At 35.7% G+C, this 20024-nt stretch overlaps 1 protein-coding gene across 4 annotated transcripts; it reads left to right on the top strand.

Moving 5' to 3' along the window:
- The first annotated feature begins 9741 nt into the window (after window positions 1-9741).
- On the top strand, window positions 9742-18574 carry LOC18429191 (dynamin). Of its 4 annotated transcripts, none has more exons than XR_016051533.1 (8): window positions 9743-10263; window positions 11112-11200; window positions 11340-11415; window positions 13252-13301; window positions 13398-13724; window positions 13810-13932; window positions 17602-17640; window positions 17981-18574. XR_016051533.1 is itself a non-coding variant. In XM_006838482.4 (7 exons), exons 1-7 carry the CDS (start codon window positions 10167-10169, stop codon window positions 18187-18189), a joined length of 864 nt encoding a protein of 287 aa, XP_006838545.1. In that variant the 5' UTR covers window positions 9742-10166; the 3' UTR covers window positions 18190-18574. The 4 variants fall into 4 exon arrangements, 2 of the variants coding, with proteins under 2 accessions (XP_006838545.1, XP_088717309.1); XR_002280171.2 differs by having other exon boundaries at window positions 18004-18574; XM_006838482.4 differs by lacking the exon at window positions 13810-13932 and having other exon boundaries at window positions 9742-10263; window positions 18004-18574.
- Window positions 18575-20024: the final 1450 nt, after the last annotated feature.

Genomic DNA, 20024 nt, shown 5'->3' on the forward strand with positions numbered 1-20024 from the left:
GCTTATAAGTAATATTTTTAATTTTTGAGTCTCGTGAGATATAAAAGTTAAAAATAAGGGATAAGGGGATATTTTTCTTAAAAAAAAATCCTAATTACACAATCTATGCATTTGAAAAAAAAATAAAGTCTCAAAATTGAATAGAGATTATCTATTTTTTAGAGAGTGAGATCTTAGTCTTAAAAACCTTAAACTTTAATTTTTTCTTTTTTTGCGAATAGTCATAAGTGATTCTTAAGTAGTTCCCAAACTTCCAAATTGAATAAACCCACCCAAACAAGTCTTCCGAGGGAGTAAGTGTACTTATGCTTTTGCAGGAGTATGGTGTACGTGCCCTTCATTAATAACCTATAAAAACAATGCATGATCCTCAGATTCATACGAAGGAAGTGGTGTACCATAAATAACATTCCACTCATGCTTTGACTTAGTTTTTAGAAGATGGCCATCAAAATTAAGCTAGTAAAGACACCGTACAAGAACTCCATAAGCTCACCTTTTGACATCCACTTTGTACACCATACGGCTATTGCCCAACATGTCCGCAATAAATAAAACACGGCCAAGATCAAGGAAAAATTGAATTATATGATCTTTTGAAAGGGTCGCAACCCCTTTGTATTTGGAGTTCCTGCACTTCTTGCTGCTAGATCAATATTTATGTCCTTTACAATATTTTCAAGCCCTTGATGCATCTTAACTGAAATTTACATGATTATGATGTTGGGTGAAAGTTATAGTTAGAAGTGCTCAATGTTACCGTGGGCAGCTTGTAGGAAAATTATGATTTTCTTTTCTTAAAGGAAAAGCATAAAAGCAGTATAATTAAACTAAAGAAGAAAAGCATTTTTATGGTATACGAAGGGTTGGCAACAGGTGGGGCTTGGGTTGAGTCACCCCTGGTCATACGCAGTCCTAATCATGGCCCAGCCTTGACTCAACCAAAGAGGCTCTGGCACAGGCCTTATCTGGGCTGGGTTGGGTTGGGCCAAATGAAATCAACAAGAAAAAAAAAGAAATCCATTTTTTATTTCATATTTTTTAATATTGAATGTTGGCAATTCATGATTTCTTTTGGAATTATATACAATGAGAACATTTATTTTTGGTACAAAAATGTTACAATCATTTTTTGATTTATTGGATGTGAAATCCAATAGATAAAAATGTCATATTCGAAAATTTTCATTTTGAACTTTGTGCCCAACACATATGCAACCACCCGATTTCAAATATAACATAATGGTCATTTATGATTGTAACCTACTTGTATAAAAAATAAATGATCTCATTGAATACATTTTTATTTCTTTTTATTTGGATTTAATTGATTAGCAATTGATTTTATCAATGCTAAATCTCAAGTTCAATTACTTAAAAAAACCATATTACTTACGCAAAAAACAAAAAACTCAATTCATAACGCTGACCTACCCTCATAAAAGAAAATATTAGCCCTTTAATGTTAATCGGAAAAATTCCACCCATTTAATAGTTGTCATGGCCCACATGGTGTCGAATCTCATGAACGGTTGAGATCTCCTCACATCAAAAGATGTCGGACGACGTGATTGGTGGGTAACTGGTCTGGCATAAAAGGGTACGTTCCACCCCCTTTTACGTCTCCTCCAACACCACACGTTAAATAAATCTATCTTTGGAAAACCGATTTTTCACCCCCTTTCACGTCTCCTCCAACACCACATGTTAAATAAATCTATCTTTGGAAAACCGATTTTCCATGACTGCCATACATAAATTTCGATGCTCATTCCTTTTACTGATTTGAGTCCTTTTGGTGAAGTTATTATATATGATTTCTCCAGTACATTGGGTTTTTTTTTCAGTCCCGAATGCAAGAACTTTTTCCCCCAAAAACGCACATTATGAAACTCCAAAAGTGCTGCTTTCACTTTGGCAGTTATGATAAATAGTTGTGATTTTTCTCCTTGGGCTAACTTTGGTGAGGATAAAGGTTTAAAAAAATGGATCGGTAACTCAGATCGCCTATTTGGAAAATCGGTGTGGATACGTGGATCGTATGTCCAGATTGACGATACAGTCAACAAAGCGTAAAAAGAAAGTGAGAAACAAAAAAAAGAATTCACAAAATTTAAAAATAAAAGGTGGTATGTGTTCTTGTCGGTTCTCGATATTTTGTGGGAACCAGACTCATCTACTAGTTCTGATCCAGATTACGTGTTTATTAAACGTTGGTCTTGATTATCAATTGTATTGGCACTTTTCCTCTCCGATTTATAAGAACAACATTTTTTTTTTTTGCAAAACATGAACTAATCGATATATCATACCAGCCCATTCTCAATTTCTCATGACATCAATGCACAAAAATAAATCATTAATTTCATTTTCTATTTTTTCAGCGATGTATTCTCTATTTTTTTTTTTTTTTGGGTAATTCAGTGGGAGACGACAAGCCCCTACCTGTTTTTTTAAATAGATTAAGAGTTAACTTTTTTGAAGTTATTAGAAAAGGTGATGTTAGTAATAGGAATGGAAACCAATGAAATGTATTCCCTATTTAAAAAGCAAACAAATAAAAAGACGATTTCTCACCCCCCACTTCTTTGCTTTTATATAGAATTTACCATGTTTGATATACGTTGATGGGATTGGATACAATGAGACCATTTACTTTTAATACAAAGAGGTCACAATTACGTTCAATGTGATCTGATAGCTTGGGTATGTCACAAAATTAGAAATTTTTTTTTTTGAAATTTGAGCTTAGTCAATTTGAATACATGTAACCATTTAATTTTACATCTAATGGTCAATATTAATCGTGACCACCTTGTACCAAAAATAAACAGTCTCATTATATATTTTCCATATAAAAAAAATCCAACCCACGGAAAAGTTAAATTTCCCCATACATGAGATAAAATCACCATAGTGGTTTTTTGCCCTTAATCTAAGTGGTGTCAACGTGTCTCAATTACTGCCAACCAAAAGAAAAGACCTAAATAACCACGGACAGCTGAACAGACTATTACTTTATTTATTTCTTTGCTCTCACTCAAAACACCACAAAAAAAAACAGAAAATGGAAAAAGAAAGGTTTCCTAGTTCTCCAACACTAGGTTATTTAGGCAAGACTCATGCTATATAAGATTGGAACTTTTAAGAGAGGGAAAGAGGGGAGGGAGTGTCCTCTTTCTCTAAGTCTGTGTTTTCGTGGGGCAGCGGTGGTGGTGCTGGTCTTGAGAGAGTCCAAGAACCTACACCCTTGCCCCACATCATGCGTATCCAAGATTCTCAAAAAGTCGCCAAAGCTGCTCTCTCTATAACACACCGGCCGTTGCTCATCTACAAGCTCAGGAGCCGGGCCCACCTTCATTTCCATGCCCAAATAGTGAAGACTCGCGATGGAGAGCCTGCATCTCTCCGAGTTGACCATGGTCCGGTGCACCATGCTGTGATATCGACTGTTGCTCAACACTTGGAGATGGTCATCGATATGCACGAACAATGTGCCGAGCACCAACAGCACCTGTCTCCAAGTGTTGCTCCTATCATTGCTCTTTGCCTTCTAGGCCTTGGCAACTTTGAAGGAGAGGGGTAAGGTGTTGGGTTTATTTGGCCTTTAAAAGGCCTTAAGAGAGATTGCATAAAAATGAATCATGAACTCAGTGAGAGTGTGGTCCTCTTGTGGATCTTATTAGGCAAATGCAATTTGCCGATACTCAGACTAGGTTTGACTTAGGCTAGCCAAGTTGAAAAACTCAAGGTACTTGGGCGTAGAGATGAAACCGAAGAGGGTTTAGTGTGTTAGGTTTTGACGAGGTTGTAGTATGCCCGAATGAGAGTCGATAGACTGTGTGACCCTTATAAGTGATGAATAGTCTATAGAGATATGACTAAAACCTTATCATTGTATTATTACATAACATGTATATAGATAGTCGTACTGAGATAGTAATCCACCATTGAGGGTGAAGCGTGTACATGTGCGAGAGATTACCTCTATATGCCATAGAGTCATGGTTTCATCATGGTTTGTCTCTAAAGGAGAACCTGAAATCTATAAGACTGAGATTATATTCCCTTGCCATTGATTGACTTTGATAGTTCAGTCATGAGCCTCTGCAGTGGACTGTGGGTCATAAGAACTACTGGATCAGTTTTAGAAACCTAGTGTGGATCGTGGACCACAGTTGAAGGTGGAGTGCTCTTGATTAAATCCTAGACCTATTCGGATCCGATGCCCATCAAAATGCATTTAATTTAATTAACTTTATGTTATTTGATTTTCAGAATATTTATTTGAATTTTTATGGATCTTTTGATATTTTAATTTTGTCATTTGGATTTATAAATCAAGATAAATTCATTTATAAAATTTTAAATAAACTAAGATGTTTGAAAAATATAAAAGTTAATTTTTATTATTTCTAAAATATGTGAGACCCTCCAAAATTATTGGAGTCACATTTAAATCACATGGGACAATTGGGTGGGCCCCATTAGTGGCCACTAAAAGGTGGCACTCCCCACCCATAGAGGATTGCATTTTCTTGCTAAATATTGTGAGAGGCATCTCATGCTAGTTAGTTTTCCTTTTGTGGAGAGAAGTCTACTTGTAATAAATGAATGAAATATGTGGTTTTAGAAAATTTTGTTAATCAAGAAGGTTTGATTGAGAAATAAAGAATGAATATTTACTATTAGAGAAAGTAAAAAAAAATTTTCCTTATTTAACTTATTTGATGGGAATAAGTTTAGAAATGAGAGGATAAAGTTCTAGCACATTCCTTAGAATCTTGATAGTGGATTTACGGAATGGATGACGCACATATCTCATCTCAAAAGTCTTCTTAAATCGACGATCAAGATTTGCTCCTGCGATTTCATAGCAAACCCTAATGCCTAAAAATCTATAAAAAAGATCATTCTTCTTCTTTGTCTTGACACCAATTACTTACTCTCTCTTCTCTCTCTAAAATAGAATTTCTCTCGCTCTAGCCTCTCAAAGGGGCACGCCTCACATAGGTTACTCTCTTTCTCTCTCTCTCTCTCTCAAACTATCCAAAGGTCTCATGGGTTTTAAATCAGGCTAGGTTTTGGTTATGCGATTTTGTAGGGGCCAAATGGATCAGCCATAACTAGTAATTTTCTCCCTCATTTCTTGATTTCTATATCTCATATGGATCAAGCCAAGGGGCTTGAATTAGGTGTAAGAATTAAGGCTTCAGGTGGGTAGTTCTAAATTGGGAATCATGTGTAATGTTTACGTTTTGCCATAAGAAGGAGAAATCAAGAGACCGATCAAAGATCCCGAGCACCATCGAAAGGAGGAAACTCGACGTGGGGTGTACTAAGCTCGGTTGAGGTAATCTTCGGCACCATGTTTTGTTTCTTCCATATTTATTTATTATATATTTTATTTCCAAGCATATCAATGAAAAGTGTGGTTCTGAATGTCTTCAAGTTTTTGAGATCCTATTGTATTCTTTTATTTTATTTGAAATTGTTATATTGTAAAAAGACTTCTTGTGAGTGATCTAGACCATGAAGAAAAGAAAATAATTGAAAAAAGAAAGAAGGAAAAAAATTTATTATATACTTTTGCTAGATCACACGTGCCCTTCTTTCATGAGGCAGGATTAGTCGGAGTGGGGCGAAAGGCCTATGGCGAGGTTGGGTTGAGGGAAAATGGGGTAGGAGTTTATGGCCATGACTTGGATTCCTTGGTGGAGTTGGGGCTTGAGGTAGGGCGGACTTAAGCCTAGTTTCACGCCCCAAAGATCTTGCTATGCAATGGGTTAGCAAAGGCCTCTAAACTATGCATTTAGACCCATTATTTTTGCTGCATAGGCCCGGAAGGTTTTAGAGAACTCTAAGGCATTCATAAGGGTTTTAGTGGGCTTTAAGTGAGATAGACTGTAATAGAATGGTCTATAAGGCTAGAGGGTTCTAAGCCGCCGGATGTATGCAATGTGGATATATCTTGACTGTTGCTCGTATGGCCTTGAGTTTATAAAAAGAGAAAGACCCCTCATTTACAAAAAGCCTCATAAGAGTTAAGGAACTTAGACCATTGTAAAGCACTATTGAATTATAGTGGATTTATAAGGCTCTTTGAGCCAACTCGTGTCTCTCCTTAATGGTGTACTTGACTTATACTTGTATGCATGGTGTATACCCGTGGGTTCGTGACTATCTCACTTGTGGGTAAAACTGGAGGTGGTGCGTACTAGTGTGTAGGCATGGTTGGTGTACGGTTGTGCTCCTTTGATAAGGCTAACTTGTCCTACAAGCTTTAGACCAAAACCATGGGCTCAAAACTAGATGTAATGGAGAGATGTCCAAAAACAAAAACAAAAGAAAACGAGTGCAATAATCCTTTATCTCTCCTCACCCTCCTACTCCGTTGAATTTAATCATCCATTACCAATTACCAATTTGGTTAAACCTCAAGTGGTATTTAGTACTTAACGCAGAGACCAATTCACGGTAGAGAGAAAAGATGGAAAAGAAGACTTGAGAGACGATGAAGAAGGGGGAGGATGGATGAACAGAGGCAAACCAGAGAAGAGGCACAAACAGAGCTCACCTATGCCAAACTCACCGGATTTTCGTCTGGCATCCTTTCTTTTGAATATACCCTGAAAATTGTACCAGAATTCTTTGCTATGGATGGAGTGGGAGAAAAAAAAATATCATTTTATAATTTGTTTGGGTCGTAGTAAAAAGGGGTATGAGATTGCAGCGGAAGCATGAGATTCTGCCATGGTGGCTGTTTCAGTGAAGAGTCATGGTAGGAAATGTAGATAAGATTATATTTGACATCAAAAGTAGATTAGAGATGGCCTTTGAAAACATAATTTTCCATGGCAAACAAAAGTTATCAAACACATTTACCAAAATTGTGGAGCTGGTAACGTGATGCAGATATAACACAAGTTGGTCAATTCCTTAATAGGTATAAAAGAAGTCGGACGTTGTGATTGACCAATTTGTACAGACGATTGGAAGTGGGTACCAACGCCATACAGGGCAAATGAAATAATATGGGAAGTCATAGGTAAAGGAGAATTCTCTAATCACTTGTTGAACCCACTCTTTTGCTGTGCTCGAAAATCGGATGGGTTGATTTTTAATAAATAAAGAGCGACAAGCAAATAATAATAAAAAAATAAAACAAGAAAGAAATTATGCAAAAAGAACACCAAGATTTCCCAAAAGGCTACATTCACCGGCATAAAAAACTAAAATCCACTATATTGATGATAGTACATTATAAATTTTGGGATATAAAAGCTACATACCAACCATCAACGATACCCAGTCGAACAACCCTTGAAACCACTCTCCCAATTGACATCACCTATCGTTCTTCATCCTCTTCATTGCTGGCAACTATTGCCAAACACACTAGATATAGATGTGAGAGCAATAATAAACCAACTTTCTCTCTACAAGGGGGCTTCTCTATTATTTTTCTAACCTTAGAAAATCTTTAGGACCACACTATCCAAGAGCACTTTGGACCACAAAGCACCATGGTCCATGGTCCTCATTTCATGATCCTTTATCTTTTAAACCCTCGTTTAAATTTGAAAATAATCCAAAAATAGGAAAAAGATCGGGTTTAATTTCAAAAATTAGATAATAATTATCCAAAAATAAGTGAGAGATAACAAGAATCAAAATCTCGTGATTTTGGTGGACTTTGACCAGAGCAACACAAAGTGTATCGTCGAAGCGACACACAATGTGTCGCGCCGACCTTGATGGTCCAAACGACACATTTTGTGCTGTCCAGACCATTTAGTGTCTGTTCATTGTATTTGGTCAATGTTAGGTCCTACGACATAGTTTGTCACGTTTGACCAAAACGACACATTTTGTGTCGTCCAGACTTAGACCACAAGAATTTCGAATTTTGAAGTCTAACCAACTAGATAAGCAACCCTAACCTTCTCCCAACCACTCAGAGGTTTATAAAAGGACCTGAGTCCAACCTCCTAAGGGTAGGTCAACAAGTTCTACTTAGACTGTATGAGTGCAGACAAAACACCTAAAATCTTAGGATAGTAAACACCAATTAGAGAGACTCAAATTCTAGCCTTCAATCTTTAGATCAGGAAACATATGGCTTGGTCAATTTTGAAGAGAAAAAAGAGGACAGACAACGTAAAGTGAAGCCATGATCCTGATAGGGTGAAGCATTATGCTTGGTAAGTCCCGGGCCAGCTGGTTCGGTCAGGTAAGTTTCTCTTTTCACATTTTCAATTGCTTTAACTCTTAATTATATCTTAATTTAATAGCATTCTTTTAGTATTTTAGTGCAAGGATCATGTCGGCTTTATTGATGATCTAAGGGAGGATCCATTCATCTGGATAGATCACCCCCTAGATCATAATTTGACCGATCCCACGATTTCTCTATCATTTTTAATTATCAAGTTTGTAGTGTCAGATTGAGAGATTTTCACTTAAAAATTTCTCAGATTTGCACTATGAGCAAACAAATTATCTTTTTAAACGCATAACAACTGACCTAAATACCCTCGACATTAATCTTAAACCGTCCAATCCACCTTTCTAGTGACAAATTATAGGTTCAACCTCTTTGAATAACTTGGGACCAAGTGAGAATGAAACTCTAAGAACTATTTTTTCGATTGAATGTTTACTCGTGACCGAGTGAGAATGAAACTCTAAAAGTCACTTTGTAGCACCCGTAGTCCATGAGAGGTGTCTAACTCATGATTATTAGGGTTTCTTTGATGCACCACGAGGAAACCTCATTTTTTATTTTTCTCAGACAAATAATATCCTCAATCATTTCAACAAAATATTGCAGCGGTGATTTTGACGGTCATCAAACCTAACAATAAGCCTATCTATACTAGCACACTTCCTCTTATGACGGACCATCTCTAAGCAATTTCTACACCTTGGCTCCTACCTTTCCGACGCACAGCTGAAAGTGATCTCCTCCTGAAATTCTAACATTAATTATGCATCTTTATGTAGAACGATGATTAAAAAGCCTTAATCAGCTTTCAAAACGAATGAAAACTCGAGTCTAAATTATGTAAATGATCTGGGTATTATTGTTCAAAGAAAATAATACCATTAGTTTCTTAAAGTGATCCGATCAGAAGATGCATTTTATCTTAATTTTTCATGCTTCTCCCATGATGATATTAATTATATTTTCTGAAAATAATTTAACCTGGAAAGAGATGTTTTGAATTCTGAACAATAAAAATCAAATGGCATTTTCTCAAGTGTATGTTTACTTCCTTGGACAAAACCCAACGTAGTATTTTTAGGATCCTAATTTTTGGGAATTTAACCTCTTAAAACTAGAGACTGACTTCAAAAAAGAAAAAAGAAAAACATATGTGCCTAAAAATATAATTTTCCAAGATTGAACAACGAGTTTTTAGAGGAAAAGAACAAAATGTTGGAGAACTCAAAATTCATTTTTTTAAAATATTCATTCGAATAAGTCTTAGATAAATTCTAAACTTTCGGATAACAAATTCTTGACATGCAGTTTTTTTTTTTTTTTTTTCCTGAGGGAGTAAAATATTTTAAAAAATAATAATTTAATGGCATGAAATATATTTTGAGTTTAATGTAAGAGTAAGGGAAAATCCATTGTATGAAAGATTAATACATTTTTAAGTTGCATGCTACATGACCATTTATCTTTGGTAGAAGGGAGCCATAATAAATTTTTGAGAAATTTATAGCTTTCGTTGTGTTTCAAAGATTTTCTTTTTTGAAAAAATTGAGCACAGTCCAAAATACAAATCCAGTGGCCCAAGGTGCGGTGTCCTATTCCAAAACTAAAAGACCTTGTCGTAACTTTTCTTGAATTTGGTGACTTAGGCGTTCAGAGGTACTCACCCAAAAAGGAACTTTCAGGGGAAAATTTTCGATTTGGACAAAGTGTGAAAATAAAATTATCCCTTCTCAGAAATCCGAGGCTCGTGTGCAGGAGGACGTTGCTTGATTATTTCCACTCCTTCCTTTTTTTCGTGTGGTCTTTACCCTTTTAGAGAGAGAGTGGATTCCTCTCCTTGGTTGCAGCAATGGTGGTCTTGAGAGAGAAGATACATAGGCTGCTTCGGTCCTGAAAGTATCTGCTGTGTTTCGTGAAGAATCCCCGAAGGGATTCACCAATGGAGAATCCCTTTTCTTTCAAAGTGGGCCAAGTTATGACCGGTTTTGGCATTGGATGCGGGGTTGGTATAGGCGTTGGTCGCCCTCTCAACTTTGGTACTCTCTCTCTGAGCATGAGCTAGTCTCTATGAATTTGGATTCTGTTTCTCTCACTAATTCATTCACTGAACACTTATTTTGAAGCTCTTCTGATTCCATTTCTCCATATCATGGATTTTATCCACGAATGTCAAATTCTTTCAAGCGATTGAGGGACTTCATTTCATAGTTCATACCCAATATTATTGAATCAACTGCCCTTTTCCTGATTAAGTATTTTGCATGTAGTTCTTCAATAATGTTGTTCATGAATTCTGTATGAAACTTAAACGAACACAAGATATCAAGACAAATGAACAACAGGGTTATATAATTTCAACTTACAAGGCTTATTTAAGCTGTAACTATAATTTTTGTCAACATTACCTCGTCTTATATTACAATCTTTTAAAGTTTGAATAACAGTGTACTTGCGAATGTCCGCCCCTCTATCGTTATGATCCATTTGTTTGAATTTAATTTTTTTTGTTTCTATTGTTATGGTTGTGATGTTGACAGAGTTCCCTTTCATTTTAATCGGAATCTTACATAGTTTATTTTTGTTGTGATTGTGGTGTTCCTTTATTTGTAATCTTTAAATGAATTTGATGAAGCCAAATTACATCATAACAGTTTGCCCTTTCAAACTTGTGGTTGTCTTTCTCTGAGCTTTAAACTTATAGTTAAAAGTTTTCTGAAATGAAAGTGGTGGGAATTCAATAGTTTGCACTTGAGTTGAGCTAGGCTTTTGTGTTATCTTGTGGCAATTTGGAGCCCTTGCATTTGAGCAGTTTCGGCTTAATGCATGAGAGAGAATGGACTTTTGGATGTGCATTAATCCAAAGATTGATTTATGTCTTAATCAGGTGCAATACCAGTATTTCAACAAGTACTTAGTGCCACAAGGGGCGCAACAGATGCTTTCTCTGGTGTCGGGAGACACATGAATGGCTCTGTAAGCTTTCCATTCTCTTAAACAGTTCTAATCAACAATATAACATTGCTATCCTGTACCATATTTTATTCAGTCTGATCATTTCTCTGAGCAATTGTGAAATCCTATATATCTTCTGCTTATTGGTGTGTGAATTCAGTTAACAAGGTTGGGCTTGAAGAGTTTTGAAGCAGGCATTGGCTGTGGTGTTGGTATTGGTCATGGTTTTGGTGTTGGTAAGCATTATGATGAAAGTTAAAAGTAAAAATGGACTTTAGTTTTGTGTGCTGTTTTTTCTTTTAATTATTGTGTATGTTAGGTAGATAATTATTTGAGCTTTCCTTATGAATAAGGAATTTATATTTTCTCTCTGCTTGGAACAGTTAAGGCATTGGATGTTGCCTGCACTTCATTATCAATGCTATAATTTTTTTTTCTTTTTCCCATTTTGCAAGTGATTGGTTGTTCCTGCTGAAAGGCAATTGAATAGTTGAACTTATTAGTTTGTTTGGGTTTAACACATTTTTCATTAGCCAGCAACTTCCATAATGTTTCCAGAATAATAGGTTGAGTATCCTGTATCAAAGTCGAGCATGGTTCATTTTTGTTTGTACCGGTGAAATGTAGATATATTGCCTACACTCATTGGGCTTTTTTCCTGTGATTGTAATAATAATACCAGTAGTTCTTTTGTCCTTTAACTATCTATGAATCACTACGAGAAGTTTGTCTATGCATGTCGAAGTAATACTTTGTGGCATATGTTACTCAATTTGTTATCCTTTTCACATTTCTTGTCATGTTGTACACCTTATCTTATCTGATATAGGATCTTTTCATATTGAGATTCTTTGAGCATTCCACTTGATCATAGGTTGATGTATCCGTCAAGGGAAGAGATTGGTAACCTAAGAAGTAGGTGTTTTGGGGGATTCAAAATATGAACATTTTTGGCATATGATTGTTATGGACAAATATGCACGGTGAAGGGTAGTGGCATTTAGGCCCATTTCTTTGGTCTAGCTGGGTTGTTATTTGTGGTAGGTTGACTTTATCCTTTATTCTTGTCCTAATAAATACCAATGAGATTGTCAACACCTGGCTAAGAAGAGTGTTATCATAGGAAGTTTACAATTGGCATTTCCCCTCCAGCCCCTCTCAGTGAACAGCTATATGTTAGGTTAGGTCTGTTTGTACATTATGTGTAACACATTCTGCATGCATAATCTTGAATGTCAATGAAAATTTATAAAAAACTTGGTTACCTGAATTGGAGCTATATCTGTTCAGCAGAATGGTGTTTATCTATGGTTTGGAGGTGCTGATATGGTTGTCATTTGCATGTATTCTGCTAATGGAGGATGTTTTCTGAGTGCTCCAAGTAGTACGGCTACATGTTAGTGAATTCATTGTTTCTGGTTATTTTCCGTAGGTTAGGACTGGTAGTTTTTCCTGAACCTGAACCCTGTTGACTTTCTTTGACCTTTCCAGACATCAAAGGCTTTGTATGCTTGTACAAACTAAGCAAAATGTTAGGTTTTCAGGGCTTCTTATCAACACATATGCGGGTCCTATTGTGACCTGGTACCACCCAGCACAATTTTTAATTTTCCTTTTCTTTCCTTACTTGTTATTTATCCAGTTTCTTTGATGATATTTTCCTTGTCAACCATATTCATCATTTGCCAAAGAAGAAAAGGTGCTTGTTCTTTATCCAGTTGTACCCTTCATATCATGTAACCTTGTGATATAGAACTGCAAAAGTCTCTGGACCTTGTATGCATGCATGTTGTTTGATTCCACTTAAATGAGTTTAAGAGGAATCTTGGCACTAAAGTTCTTGTTTTCGTATGATTATTCTTAGCCTCTATTAGCTGCAAAATATTTTGTTTGTTTACTCAATTTTGACCAGTGAGTGATGTTGGTTGCTCTGTCTTTAAATGTTTCCTGCTATAACAGGCTGGACAATTTATAGATATTTGAAATTGTATGCGCTTCCTATGTTGTTAGACAATTGTTTTCTCTCTAATCTGGTTATATATTAAACAAAATCGAGGTGTTTTGATTTTCAGGCATTGCCTTAAAGCCTGGAGTGGTGCATGACATTCAATCATATCTTGGAGTATGTTACTCTGTATTTCACTTTGATTTTCTAGATTGACAATTTCAATCATCTTGCAAGAATAAACAACTGATCTCAGATTCATAATGCCTTTAGCAAGCTATGGAGAAGATGATGAAAAACCTTCCAGGTGTGCCTGGATTATTGGATAGCCAGAATATCATTCCACAATCTTCGCAAACCAACTACCTCAAAACTAACGCACACCGTGAGGGAAATGCAACTCAGATGGAATCTAATACTTCAGGCAGCAAGCTGCAACATCCAAAGGAAGATAGTTTGCTTTTGAAATCTCCAAGTGAATATTCATCCATTAGCTCTCTCTCTGATACTTCAATTGGCACTCGCTCAGAGAAAATTATCAGTGGTTTCATACAGAATCCAGTTTTGCAAAACCAGGCTGACTTAGAGCTCAATGAGCTGGTAAGTGTGGCACTCTTGGAATATTACTTCATCTTTTAGCTTTCGTCTCATATATTGTTCTAAATGCAAGCACAATTTTCTTAAGGGATTGAATTCTATAGTTCAACTAACTGTGGAAAGGCATATGCCATTGGGATCATGACCATGCAATGAAATGGATGGTAATGGAGAGAAGAATGTGCCACCATTGGGATCATTTCCTGTTCTGGTGGGTCCACTTTCTCTCTGTGTCTCTCGCTCTTTTTCCAACCCTAATTTCAAAGACAAGGATGAGCATATGAACTATGGAATGCCAAGTCTGTTCCTTATAATGTATTTTCCATTTCCTTCTTTATAAAATGTATAGGATTTGTCAAGACTCTGAAGAACTTTTGGAGTGAGTTGTGTTTCTGTTTTGCTGTTTCTTTATTTGAATGTTACATATTGACATTATACCTGTTGACTAGATTATCCCCATGGCCCAGCCATTGTGGCTCTTTTAAAATTCATTATGAAAATGACATCTAAATACACAAAACCATTCTGGTTGCAACTCAAGTCTGTTTTTGTGAATGGAAAGGAATTTGGTCCCCACGATGAATCATTCATTAAAGACATGGAATTTTATTTTGGGTTATTCTGGAGACATTTGATGCTTTATTAATTTGTTATTGATTTGAGTCTGATAATGATATGAAACGTACTCACAAGATTAGCACTCAAGATGTAACCTATGGGCTGTATACAGTTAAATATTAATGTTTGATGGATTTGTAAATCATTATATATTGGAAAATTGTTTCATGCTGGGGGGACTACATTTCTACATTTGTGGTCCCCAAGGTATAGAGCATCCATCTTAAAGATGGACGAAAATTGGCGGTCTATCTAAAAACAATTGAAACTAACGGTCCAAATGTTTTTTTAATAGAATTAGTATTTTTAATTTTCAAAATTTATTTATTTTTCATATCCATGGTTTCCATTATTAGAGATTACATGTCCTTAAAAATTAGGTCCAAAAATCCATCTCAAAAATAGATTTTTAAGAGGTGACTCATTTCTACATGGACTCATAGAAACCGGGTCCTTGTATATTAGCTAAGAAAAAGCTATACATAATATATATATATATATATATATATATATATATATATATATATATATATAAGGTTGCCACTTTACTTATAGAAGTAAGGTTGCAGTAATTCACACCATTCATTTTATTTAGATGGTGTGGATTTGACATTATCTTAGAAGATGTGTCACTTTTTGCCGTTGTCTTAAAAGACGTGTCAAATCTATACCATCCAACTAATATGGAAGGTATAGGATATTGCAACCCTACTTTTACAAGTAAGGTTGCCACCTTATACACACGCATATACACATACATGAAATTGAAGTATAAGGAATTTCAGAATTTTTATTTTAAATTAAAAGTATTATGCTAATATAATTTAGGAAAATTATTATATCCACCCCCCCCTCTGATCTCTTTCTCTTTCTTATATTTTCCTGTGAAATATTAAATTGGAGGCCTTTCTTCCTCTATTGAATTTCTCCAAATTTCCTGATCACTCTGAATGCCAAATTGGAAATATCAATCCCCACTCTCAAAAATCAAATAACAACAAAGCTAGTCTCTTTAAAATATCTGAAATCCCCAAAATCTAGATTAAAAACAGTACCACCAAAATAACTGAAATGTCAGGAATTGAAATCTTGACTAGCAGTTCACCAACTTCAAATCTCCAAGTTTTTTTTGTAAGAAATGAGTCAACCCTCTAGTTTCTACGGTTTCCAATGAAATCTAGATCTGACAAAACCGAAGTTGTTAGGATTTATCATCTTTCGGCTCTTGTGGGTCAATGGGAAGGAAAAGATTTGCTGTACGAGAAAATCCTTTTAACTTGCATTTTCAGCAGTTTTATTGTTTCTGAAGGTCATTTTCAGTGGTGAGAGAATGAGAGAGAATAGCGAGGAGCTCTCTTTGCACTGTTGGGCTCTTTTTCTTCTTCACATAAATACAGAAGCTATAATAAACCCAAAAGGGATCAATTCAGACTCTCATGATCTCCTCATTTTCAGTAGTTTTATTGTTTCTGAAGGTCATTTTCAGTGGTGAGAGAATGAGAGAGAATAGCGAGGAGCTCTCTTTGCACTGTTGGGCTCTTTTTCTTCTTCACATAAATACAGAAGCTATAATAAACCCAAAAGGGATCAATTCAGACTCTCATGATCTCCTCCATCTATTCTCATTTCGAGTCATTGAACACCTATAACATCTCTTGATCTTCTTCACCTTAAATTTGTGGAAACAAGTACGAAGATTCCATAACTTTTACTGCATTTGCAAATGCGTTTATTGTGGCAACCAATTACTAAATTACATCGCAATTATCCTCGAGAATTCACAGGAATAATTTCACCAGAAAATTCGTTGTATCTACTATGACTATCTAATTCACAGGGAAATTTGAGAGCTTTGAAAGTTGATTAATAAAAAAGTTAAGTGATCTTGGGGCTATCCGAAAGCTATCTTATAGTGGGCTGCAATTCATTATTTGGTAGCCCAAAAACTATTTGTTGCTGGAAGATGGGGTGATTCCACTGTGATTTTAAAAAAAGCCAAAATCTTGGGATCTCTTTAGAGAAGAAACGATGGGGAAGAGAGAGAAGAGGGGATGAAAGAGTGATGATGGAAGGTTGGTTGTGAGAATTACGGTGCAATTCCCAGGAGAGAGAGAGAGAGAGAGAATTAGATGGATTAGGGTTAGGACTGCAATGGACTTCGCATTTTCAGGGGGCATTTTTTGGGGAAAAAATGGGAAAGGGGTGAAATTGTAGGCAAGGGGGTAGATGAAGTTTTAAAGGAAACTAAGATGCCATCTGAAATGGAAATAAAAAGGAGGTTTTTTGGGAAATCCCAAACTTTTTAAGGGGTGGATATTTGAGAATTTTCCTATGTATACATTTAATTTTCTATGTAATTGTTATTTGTCACTTGTTTTAATTTCAATCTTTGTGATGTACTTAAATATCTTGTTGTATGTGATTGTTTTGATGGAATATCTTGTTATAGTTAGCATTCCTGTTTTAACTTGAATGGAGCTACCGGATTCTTATTTTGGTATGACGTCCTATTTGCAGAGAGATTTAAGGAATTCCTATTTTAAAATGGAGCCATGGCATCCCTATGTTGGTTTTCTGCAGGATTCTTGTAAAGGAGATAGAATTTAGGAAATTTAGCGGATAAAAAGAGTTATGGATAGAATTCAAAATTCACACCCGTACTTTTTCTACACACACACACACACACACGTGTACTATCAAGGAACTATGAAATTCACCAAAGACGACCATAGGAACCTGTTGTCTTCCAAGATTAAGAGTCAGTGTTAAATACTCTGTTGAAATGACAGCGAGATACTTTTAATTGGATTACAAATCTATTAAATCACATTTCAAGTCTAATACATTTTTTGTTGACATTCTGATGGCCTCAAAATTGAGTATATGATACTGCTTGTTATGCAACTCTTTTATCTTGAGGATTGTTGTAATTTACCTTCTAGGGATTAAGTAAAATGTCTGCTAGTTGATGCTCAAGTTTCTCTGTCTAACAAAGTGACATCTGTTCTTTTTCTTTCTTTCTTTTTTAACTACCCTTGTGGTCTGTCTTTTCATGGAATACTGGATGTGCTGCCAGTCCGAGTTTCTCTAGATCTGATTTACTGTAGTCCAAAAAGTTTTAATCCAGCAGTTTTTACTGGTGCATGTGATCTTTAACATAACAATTTTTTTCTTGGAAATTTTTTTTAATGGTCTTTATAAACTATGATCTTTAAGTCAGTAAGTTCTTTTTATTGATATCGTATATGAATCTTATGTGTAGGCTGGAAGGTTGCAGTCTGAAAGAAATTTCCTTCAAGTGGTAATCCATTACGCTGCTTCATTTACTATTCTTTGAAGTCCCGTTTAAGTTATAGGGAGTTTGGGTTCAATATCCGTTTGTATCCAGTTTAATATTTACTGTCATTCAAAAGTTGCATATCCATGAGATTTCTGCCAGCATATGGATGTATGTATGTCCCATATGCACATTTTCTGGGTTTAAGCTCCATGGGCCTTCCATGGATGCACACAAATGCATGCACTCCATGTGATCATCTCTTTGCATGAGGTGTGTATTATCAAGAGCTCACGTCTATCTATGCACATGCATATTGATCTATTACATGCAAGTGCATTTCTTTTTATTTTATTATTTTTAGTTTTATTTTTCCTCTACATTCAGCTACTGAGGCACCAAGAAATTATCGAAGAGTTGGCTAAGGAGAATCAGAATCTTCGGCAGATACTTGTAGAAGAGTTGAAGGTGTCTGCGTCTAAGTTCCACTTTAGTGAGAGGGCCACTAAAGTTTCCAGTGTTTGCAGTGATTGTTTCGATTGCCGAAGGAGACAAAGGAAATCCCCCAGGTAAACATATCCATGTAGAGGATAGCTGAGCACCATCGTCAACTGCTCCATTCCCTCTCCAAATACATTCAAGATGTTGGTATGTATATTAATGTATGGATAGATGAACACGAGTACATGTTCTCTCCATACTCTGCAATGAAAATTTGATGCCTTAGGCATTCTACTCAAGAGAAGGCCTAAGATGATTTGTTTCTTTCCTTTTGTTATCTTTTTTTTGGCCTTCATTCGTTTTTGTAATAGGAGATCATTGAGTAGTACACTCACAAGTTGAAGGGATTCATTGGTTGTTTTGTGCTGCATTTTTCTCTGTGAAGGAAAGGAAGACCTGTATACGAACTGTTTGCTGTCTTATCCTGTGCAACATGGTTGAACTTTTAGCTTTCCAATGGACTTAGCGATCACTTTGGGATTGAGCTTATGACAGTATAGAGAGAGAGAGAGAGAGAGAGAGAGAGAGAGAGAGAGAGAGAGATTCTAATTTATTGTAGAAATGACTAATAGATGTTAAACATTCTTGAGATAGCAATCCCCTCTTGAGATTTTTCAAAATAACATGGAGTAAACATGCAGTGATTCCGTGATACATTTAACTAGAAGAGCCATAACACATTGAAAATAGGCTCTTTGCAAAATACAAGGTACCACAACATGATTTCTAGAGTTTTCTTCTCATAACGTACCAAATTAAGAAAAAGAGACATTTTAGAAAAGGTTTCGAAATTATAAAGGCAAAAATCAAGCATGATGTGGGGTTTTCCCTGTGGATCTAATTGCTACGAAAAGTGACTGCAGGTCCCTCCCCTACAACCTCACTGCCCAACATTCACCCAAGTGCCCGTCCCGCTGAAATTCCACTCCCTGCTTGCACCTATGTTCACATTTTACACCTTTTCCCAAGATCTGAAGTTTAGTATTAAGATTGATTAAAAAATTTAGGTCAAATACTAGATAGAACTCTAAAATAAGTTAAATAATTTGATGACAATTAACTTTAGGTAAGTTTTCTCAAGTCGTCACCCCCACAAATTTGAGTGAGTCATCGAGACTTCAATAATCATGTTTAGGTCACATTGGTTGGCCGGCTTAGATTTGCGTCACCAAGACTCGTTCATTTTGACATAAAATAAATGGCTACCAACTCCTTCCTTGACATGCCACCGAGAAATTTTTCTAGGGTCTTCCAATCACCCTCATTTATGCGACAGGTTCTCTTAAAACATTATTGTTTTTGGTGAAGGGATACTGCGATTGTATACTATGAAACCATTTATCTTTAGTACAAGAAGATCATAACTACTCCTAACCATTAGATGTCTAATTAGATAGTTTGAAGTGCTCAACGAAGTTTAAGAATATTTTTTTTAGATTTTAAATCTATTCAAGGCACTCAACTTTACAATTTGAAATCCGACAGATAAGAGCGATTGCAACCTCCTCGTACTTAAAGGAAGAGATGGTCTTTTTGCATATTTTTCCTTGTCATAATGGACTTTGACAAACCCGTGAATCTAATAGTTTGAGACGTGTCACAAAGTTCAACAAATTTCATGTTGACTTTAACATTTATCAATAGGACACCCCTAGTTGCATCATTTTATATATTTTGATTAAAATTAATTATTACCTCCTTGTACCAAAAAGGAAATAATCTCTTTTACGGGATTGTATATAATGAGACCATTTACTTATTATACAAGGAATTAACAAATGCTTATGACCTTATGATGCAAAATTTGATAGCTTGAGTGTTTCACAAAGTTTGATAAAATTTCTTTTGAACTTTGAGCTTAGTCAATAGAATAAATATAACCATTTAATTTAGCATCCAAAGTTCAA

Source organism: Amborella trichopoda, chromosome 3 (genome assembly GCF_054954075.1).
Source record: "Amborella trichopoda isolate Santa Cruz 75 chromosome 3, AtrichopodaSantaCruz75HAP2 v2.0, whole genome shotgun sequence".
Classification (NCBI taxonomy): domain Eukaryota; kingdom Viridiplantae; phylum Streptophyta; class Magnoliopsida; order Amborellales; family Amborellaceae; genus Amborella; species Amborella trichopoda.